This window comes from Eublepharis macularius, chromosome 4, assembly GCF_028583425.1.
Source record: "Eublepharis macularius isolate TG4126 chromosome 4, MPM_Emac_v1.0, whole genome shotgun sequence".
Classification (NCBI taxonomy): Eukaryota; Metazoa; Chordata; class Lepidosauria; order Squamata; family Eublepharidae; genus Eublepharis; species Eublepharis macularius.
The window spans coordinates 154,619,746-154,627,814 of record NC_072793.1 but is presented as its reverse complement, the minus strand read 5'-3'; the positions used below and the strand labels follow the sequence as shown (position 1 = coordinate 154,627,814).

The following is an 8,069-nucleotide window of genomic DNA, read 5'->3' as shown; positions in this document are numbered from 1 at the left end:
TTTTCTGTATTGGGGAAGCGGTCATATAGGCAACTTTAACCAAAAGTAAGGGCACTTTGCCCTTACTTTCAAATCAGTCAAAATGATCACCACGCATGCTCTTGTAGGAAGCCTAGGTTCTCATATCGCGCAGGCGGCAAAGACAAAATGCTAAGGTATAGCCTCTCCTTTAACCCTAGGGGAAGTGAACACGAAATAATAGAATATTAAAATTCAACAAGGGGGAGGAGGAGCGAAAAGAAAAAACATCGCAACACGCATCTTCCGTATTCCACTATATTCAAAAAGGACCGAGAAAATAACAGAAACTCCGCATGCGCAAGAACAGAGGCCAGCACGTGAAAATGCCGTCACGACAGCCGCCATTTTGGGGTCAGTAACTGCGCCTGCGTACGATGCGCCGGAAGCCGGTGGCCCGTGGATAAGACTCTGGGCAGCCCCGCGCGTGGCCCTTTTCCGTGTGAGCCAGCGGAGGGGAGCGCGCGGCCTCCATGTGAGTCTTTGCTGCGGAGGGGTTAGGGTGGAACCGGAGAGGAATATTTGGGGAATGTGAGCAGTTGGGGAGGGGCTGGATGTGTGTGGAAAGCATGACTTGGAGGAGGTTTGGGATTATAAGAGGGGGGACAGAACATGGGAGAGCCCTTAGAGACAGGCGGGAGGAGGGCAGTGTCCGCTGAGAAAAGGGCTACACCTGGATAAAGAGGCCTTGGGGGCGATGTGGTTGTTTGTTTTTTTACTGCCCCTACCTCGTTATTAACTTTGGTTTGAATTGTGTTACTTTCTCTCGTTACTTTCTGGATTTTTATCATTTCAGCGTCTCTTTTACTCCACGCACTGCCCAAAGCAGTGGCAAATCCAACACAATGCCCGTTTTAGGTTTTCTCTCCAACCAAAGGGGGAAAACACCCTGGTTTTTCCTGAACAATGGGGAAGGGAAAAAAATCTGGACTGTAGCAGGAAAATAATGTAGCTTCGCACTACAGTCCTGAGCAGACTTGCATCCTTCAGTGGTCATCAATGTCAGCAGACTTTGAATGGTGTAATTCTGCTTAGGATGGCATTCGTCAGTCTTTTCTCCAAAAGAGAAGTCCCCCATCACAGGCAGAAACTGGATTTGGTCTGGTCTACATATGCAGCAGAATGGACTATCCCATTCCAGATTAGTGGTGCAAGGAACAAAATGGACTAGATTTTCCCTCCTCTTTGATGTGCATGACTTTGTTTTCTCATTTGGATCTGTATTAAAAATGGCATCCTAAAATAGCAAAGTCCATTTTACTATTTTATTTTATTACATGAGTGAATTAGGGCTCCTATAGCTTCAGGCCCATGATTATAAAGTCATTGGTTGCCAGATGTCTTTTATCCAAGGGGGGATGTACACAGCATTTTATAATATTTCTGCACAAAGTTCATTTCACCCTTTCTGGGGATGGCTTGACTTGAACTATGGATCTGCCAATTTGCCAGGCAATCCAGATATGAATCCATTCATATGCATAGAAGTCCAGTGTTCAGTGCTGGCTGAATGTGATAAACACCCCTTCTAGCCTTTAGACTAGTCCATATTAGCAATTAATGAATGTGCTTACATAATATCTTTTCCAGATCAAGGTTGTGTGTGAATCTGGCTATTTTTTTATGGATGCAGATTTTATGTAACTTACGTATTTGCACTGGGAGACAGGGAGTTCCTTTTACATCCATGGGGCACTGGTTTGGAACAGTTTGGTGAGATAACGGTGTTCATATATTAAGGAATGTAGGTGTAGGTTATGTATTATACCAGAGCTAGCGAAAATTGATCTGTTCAGGGTCTGATATCTCTTTGTTTTATCTCCAGAATGACTGACTGGGAGACAGCCCCTGCTGTGGCAGAGACCCCAGATATCAAGCTGTTCGGGAAATGGAGCACAGATGATGTGCAGATCAATGACATCTCCTTGCAGGTATGGTTCTCAGAGCATTCTGAAGGATTTGTAGACTTTTGTTCTACTCTCTGTGGCTTAGTGAGAGATGAAACAAAATTAACATTCTAAAATTCTAGCTCCCTGACACATTTCCCTTTATACTTCTACAGGATTACATTGCAGTGAAGGAGAAGTATGCTAAATATTTGCCTCACAGTGCTGGCCGCTATGCTGCAAAGCGTTTTCGCAAAGCTCAGTGCCCCATTGTGGAGCGCCTCACCAACTCCATGATGATGCACGGGAGGAATAATGGCAAGAAGCTCATGACTGTGCGCATCATCAAGCATGCCTTTGAAATCATCCATCTGCTCACAGGAGAGGTAAGAGGGACGTGGTGTAGGTTAAAATAAACTTTTTGGAGGAATAAAATCAACAGCTCATGAGATCAGGATGTGCTCTTGGAGGCCAGGAGAAACAAAGATTTCTAGGAAGAAGTGATCTAGTAGAAAGTAATATTTTTTGTGGTTTGCCTCTTAGGCTCAGTTAGATGCAGTCAGCTTGACTGGGTATCAGTGTTCACAGCTGACTACAATCTGTTTTCATAAGTAACCTACCAGTCAAGCCTTTGTCAATAATCTACATCCATTATGATGTTTATACTGTTCCCAGTGTGACTCGGAATGTTATATTTCTAAAGATTGTCATTGCTGCAGCTATATGATTTGTCGTTTGCTTGGACAGAGTAGCAGTTTGCTCTGCATCTGTTTTTGCTCCTGGCCACCATAGTTTGCAGTTTTCTGACAGCTGTATAGGCCTTCTCTTCTGGTTTTAAGGCCAGGGGTAGAAGACATGTGTGGTTGTCATACCATAGCACAGCTTTTGGGTAGCTGCTTGCCCACCACCCGTAGCTTAAGGCCAGGGGGGGATCTTGCAGTGGAGTGCTGCTGCGCTATGACAGCAGGATTTGAGTCCAGTGGCAGACCAACACAGCTAGCTACCTGAACCTGCTGCATTGTGGTGGAGTTAATGCAAGGAGTGGTTTCTGGCGTAATGGCACAAATCAGTTTCAACCATCTTTTGCACAATTGTAATTTAACATTTCCCAAATAAAGGTAAACTTTCTCCAAAAGAGATTTTTGGTGATTGCTCAGTAGCTTGTTTTCTGTTTCTTTGTTCATTGTGAATTTGTCACGGGAAACCGGGTCAATAAAGTGTTGTAAAGGTTCAGCAAAAAAAACCCAACAACTGTATATAAAGAATTGCATAAGTCTGTATTTACCAAGGATGCTGTTTGTAGTATAGTTTCTATATTCCACATTTATTTATTTATCTCATTTATAGTCTGCCTTTCTCACTGACTCGAGGTGGATTATACAACATAAGATTAGGATAGTCAATATCAGGGACATTTCTGTAAACAATGCCATAGGGTAAATAAACACAAGTTTATAAAGACATAACATTAGAAAGAATCCAATACAGTTGAAGAAATGTGGAAAACATAAGCAATTCTAGTGCTGCTATTAGACAGCATGAAGCACAGGTAGCTCACAGGAGCACATATTTAAAACAACAGATAGTACATAAGGCAACATAGTGGTAAAGTGTATGGTTCCTAACTATTTGTGAAATCAAAAAGAGTCCAGTAGCACCTTTAAGACTAACCAATTTTATTGTAGCATAAGCTTTTGAGAATCACGCATCTTCTGCCCTCCATGCATCTGACGAAGAGAACGTGATTCTCGAAAGCTTATGCTACAATAAAATTGGTTAGTCTTAAAGGTGCTACTGGACTCTTTTTGATTTTGCTACTACAGACTAACACGGCTAACTCCTCTGGATCCATAACTATTTGTGAAGCATCTGAGGACCCCCCCCCCGCCCATTTCCAGCTAGTCTGAAGTGCTTGGTATGAGGACGTTCAAGTAGGTCTTATCCACTTTTGGTATGAGATTTGCAGCTTGAAGGTGAAGGCAGTCAGGGTTACAGGATGCTTTTTAGCTCCTTGCATAGGTATGGCCTCTGTTTTTCTGCTGCATTCTTATGCTATGGGAATTGATTTTTTCATTGGAAAGAGTAATAACCACCAGATAACTGGTAGTCAGGAGCTGTGCTTGGCAAAGAGAAGTCACTTGCATACTGTTTTAAGATAGTGATGAAACAAACATAGACGTTTATGGTGGTTCAAGCTGTACACTTCCCCCCAGAGTTGGCTGCAGTTGTGCTGTAAACTATCCTATCTTGGTTACAGAACCCCCTGCAAGTCCTGGTGAACGCCATCATCAACAGTGGCCCTCGTGAAGATTCTACTCGTATTGGTCGTGCTGGTACAGTGAGGAGGCAAGCTGTTGATGTGTCACCGCTGCGCCGTGTAAATCAGGTACGGGCTGTTGCTGAAGGGAAAAACCAGGTGGTCGGTATTATCTCAACTGGGTATTCTAGCTAACTCGTCTATCTCTTTCTGCAGGCTATCTGGCTGCTGTGTACTGGGGCACGCGAAGCTGCCTTCCGCAACATCAAGACTATAGCAGAATGTCTTGCTGACGAGCTGATCAATGCAGCCAAGGTGGGTTTAGGACGCTGACTACCTACTCAAGGTAGAGTAGAGAGAAGAGTCCTCAAAGTAGTGCCTGGCATCTAGAACATCTTCATGAATAGGAATAGAAGAGGGTCCTCAGACCTGACAGCTGTTAGGAGAAACTATAGCTTAGCATAGAGTACGTGCTTGGCATGCAGAAGGTCGCAGGTTCAGTCTTTGGCATCTCCAATTAAAAAAGGCATACTGGCACTTCTAAGCCTTTTTTCTGCATGAGATCCAAGTCCTCTCATCAGAAAACTAGCGGCAAGGCTTTGGGAGTCAGGTGAGAGAGCAGTAAATAGGTCCTGATTCTAATGTCAGCTGCTTTGTTTGCTGTCAGTTTCAAGGCACACAAGCTTAGGTTTTCTTGAATACTTGAGTAGCAGTATACAAGTAGAGATGTCCAGGATAATTTGGGGCTTCTTTTTTTTAAGCAGCATGAACAGGAGTTGATGGAAAGTTATAATACAGTGGCAATAACAAGAATATGTTACATGTGCACAATTCATTGAGTCTAATGACAGATTTTCCAAAACAGATATAATAAGCTGGAGACCTGCAAGGACTTCTGGTAGTGGTTGCAGCCATCTAGTTTCTTCCTGCACTATTTCCTTTTTCCGTTATCCGAAAGCCTTTCCCTTTTTCCTGTTTCCCTCTCTCCCTGCCATCCACCAGCCAGCCTACCTTTATGACCCTGCCCCCATCTTCAGCTTTTCCTCCTTCTCTCCCCCTAGAAACTTCTGTCGGGGAAAACCATGGCCCAGTTTTATGGTGCTGACTGCTGGGCTAGGCCCAGTTGCACAGTGGGGAACCTGCAAGGACTACGCTGGGGAACTCAGCTGTTTCCTGTATCCCCCTTCCCGCAATACTTTCTCTTTCCCTCTGCCTAGCAACCTTTTCCTGCTGCTTTCTGTCCTTCCCACCCCCCAACCAACCTTTTATCTACCCCCCCCATATTCAGCTATATTATTTATTCATGTATTTCATTTATACCCCATTTCTCTCCCCAGTGGAGACCCATAGCATCTTACATCATTCTCTTCTCTATTTTATCCTCACTAAAGCCCTGTGAGGTAGGTTAGGCTGAAAATGTGTATGTGGCTGAAAGTCACACGGTGAGTTTCCATAGCGAGGTGGTGATCTGAACCTGGGTCTCCCAGATAGTAAGTCTCAAACTCTAACCGCTACACCACACTGGCTTTCGTGGGTTGTTGCTGTTGGACAGTAGCAAGCTGCCAGTCCTAGGTGAGTCATGCATGGTATTAGGTTGCCCATTGGTTGCTGACAGGCCTGGCTCTGACGAGTCCTCCCTCAAAGGTCAAAAAAGGCCTGAAAAGGGCTCTTCCCCTTGCCTTTTACTGATAGAAACCAAGTCTTAAAGGTTGGCCAATAGTGTTGTGGTTGCCCCCATAATTTCGTAAAAGTTAGACCGGCTGCTTCTATTACTTTGGTGCCTTTTAACCCCCAATGTATTTTTAATTTAGATTTCAGATGTTTCTGACTTTTACAGTTACCCATTTAATCCTGCTTTCTATTTTATACATTTATTATCAACTAATATCCATCCGTTTTCTTCTTTTACCCATTCGTTTTCAGTAGCTTTACATTCCACCATATTTTTGTATTAGCACGACAATTGAAAAGATCATGATCTAGTTCTCATTACAAAAATCACACTAACACCTGGTGGAAAGAAGTCTTCAGCATCCTGTCATCTGAACATCCCATTTCGATTAGTTTAGCTACTTGTTTCATTTATCCAGATATTTCACTTTTCTCATGTTCGGTGATACTCATCCTTGGTACTGTGTAAAGGTCTGGAATTGATAGGAGATTAAAGTGCTCTGGTACTACATTGTCAGGTTGGAGCTGTGTTTTTGGCTTGTGTCTCACAGCTGTTTCTCATTCATAGGGCTCTTCCAATTCCTATGCCATCAAGAAGAAGGACGAGTTGGAGCGTGTGGCCAAGTCCAACCGTTAGAACTGTTGCTGGAGGTCCAAAGAAAATAAATTCATTTTCTTACTGTTCCGCTTCTCGTCTCTGAATTGCTGTTCACTTTTTGATGTATATGGGACACGCTGTGATTGAAAGGGGAGTGCCAGTTGTGATGTCATAACCTCATTGCTTGAGATGTTTTCTAGACAAAGCTGTATTTTGAAGTCTGTTCGGGAACATGGTTGCAAGATTTTATGTGTATTGGTTGTAGTTTACTTATATGAAGAATGCAGTCTGGCTCCAGATTCCAATTTGGCTCAACCAAGTACATTCATTATTGTGGAAGGATCACTAGGGGTGCCTGTTCCCCATACCCTCCGGGAAAGAGTCTAGAGGCCTGGCACTCGCCGTTGTGTAGGTCTTCGTGCACGTTTGCTCCTGGGGCCGTGCGATGACGTCATCATGAAGGGACTTGTGCCACCCCTGGGAGCGCTCTCATGCTCTGCAGTGGGCCAATTTCAGCCTGTTTGGGGCCGAATTAGGCCCGTTTGGGGCCAAATCGTCCTGCTGTGAAGTGCAGGAGCGTTCCAGGCCCTCCTGGCAGCACTCCCGTGCTCTGCAGCAGACCAAATAGGGCCCGAAATTGGCCCGCTGCGGAGTGCGGGAGTGCTGCTTGGGTGGCACAACAGGCCCTGGAGTGCTTCCATGCTTCTTAGTGAACCACTTTCAGCCCAAAACGGGCTCAATTCGGCCTGCTGTGAAGCGCGGGAGTGCTGCTGAGAGGGCCCTGGAGTGTTCTTGTGCTTCACAGCAGGCCAATTTAGGACCCAAACAGGCCCAATTCGACCCATTTGGGGCCCATATCAGCCCACTGCGGAGCTAGGCTGCACGCTACCTGGGAGCACACTCCAGAAGGCGCATTACCCTGCCGGTCTGGTAAGCAGGAGTGGAGGGTAGGAGCGGGGGATCCCCCACCACTGGCGGGAGACTGGCAACCCTAGGCATCACTTTGGTGACCTGGAAACTATAGCCAGGCCAGTTCAGACAACCAGGCCATCTGTACCATTCTGTGTACCCGCAATTGGATTAATGCAGTGTTGTCACTGTGGTATGAAAAGTAGCAGAGCTGTGAGCTGGATGTGCTAGCTCTACAGAAGCATGACTTAATGGAGGATGCTTAGTATGTGCATCGGTGGTTGGAGGAGGCCTGGTGTGCAAGTAACTTTCTATAGAGTTTGTGGCTAAAAGGGGGAAACAGGCTTACTGCTCTTGTGGCCCATCTAAGCCTTTAAAACCTTTCTTGAATACCTCATGCAACCACATGAAGGCCCTGGTTTAGTTTTTCCTGTGAGGAATGTAGAAAATCCAGTCCCCTTTCTGCTCCCTCAAGAAGGTGAAAACAAGAAATGGAAGTACTACTTTCCTAAGAGCGCCTTTGGAAAGGCTCAGAGTTTGGCTCCGGAAGAGAAACGGTTCAAAGGAGAATAAATGCATAGTGTGTTTCATCATCAATTAATGCATTTACCTGGATGTAATGTTGAAATGCCAACCCTGAATTTTTTTTTGTCTGTTTTCAAAGAGGTAGGTTTGGCAGGGGACTCGCCATCTTCATTTTAGGGGTTGCTAAGCAAATTTTAAGTTCCTG

At 44.9% G+C, this 8,069-nt stretch overlaps 1 protein-coding gene across 1 annotated transcript; it reads left to right on the top strand.

The window, feature by feature from the left end:
• Positions 1 to 386: 386 nt before the first annotated feature.
• On the top strand, positions 387 to 6,516 carry RPS5 (ribosomal protein S5). The gene is made up of 6 exons (XM_054978836.1): positions 387 to 493; positions 1,844 to 1,949; positions 2,081 to 2,290; positions 4,162 to 4,290; positions 4,378 to 4,476; positions 6,401 to 6,516. The coding sequence occupies exons 2-6, from the start codon at positions 1,845 to 1,847 to the stop codon at positions 6,467 to 6,469; spliced, it is 612 nt and encodes a 203-aa protein (XP_054834811.1). The 5' UTR covers positions 387 to 493; position 1,844; the 3' UTR covers positions 6,470 to 6,516.
• The last annotated feature ends 1,553 nt before the right edge of the window (positions 6,517 to 8,069 follow it).

Excerpts from the sequence above, each read along its gene's own strand:
- RPS5 (XM_054978836.1), top strand. The coding sequence starts at position 1,845 with ATGACTGACTGGGAGACAGCCCCTGCTGTGGCAGAGACCCCAGATATC. Across the intron at positions 2,291-4,161 it reads TCCATCTGCTCACAGGAGAG|AACCCCCTGCAAGTCCTGGT; the intron begins GTAAGAGGGACG and ends TCTTGGTTACAG. Across the intron at positions 4,291-4,377 it reads CGCTGCGCCGTGTAAATCAG|GCTATCTGGCTGCTGTGTAC; the intron begins GTACGGGCTGTT and ends CTCTTTCTGCAG.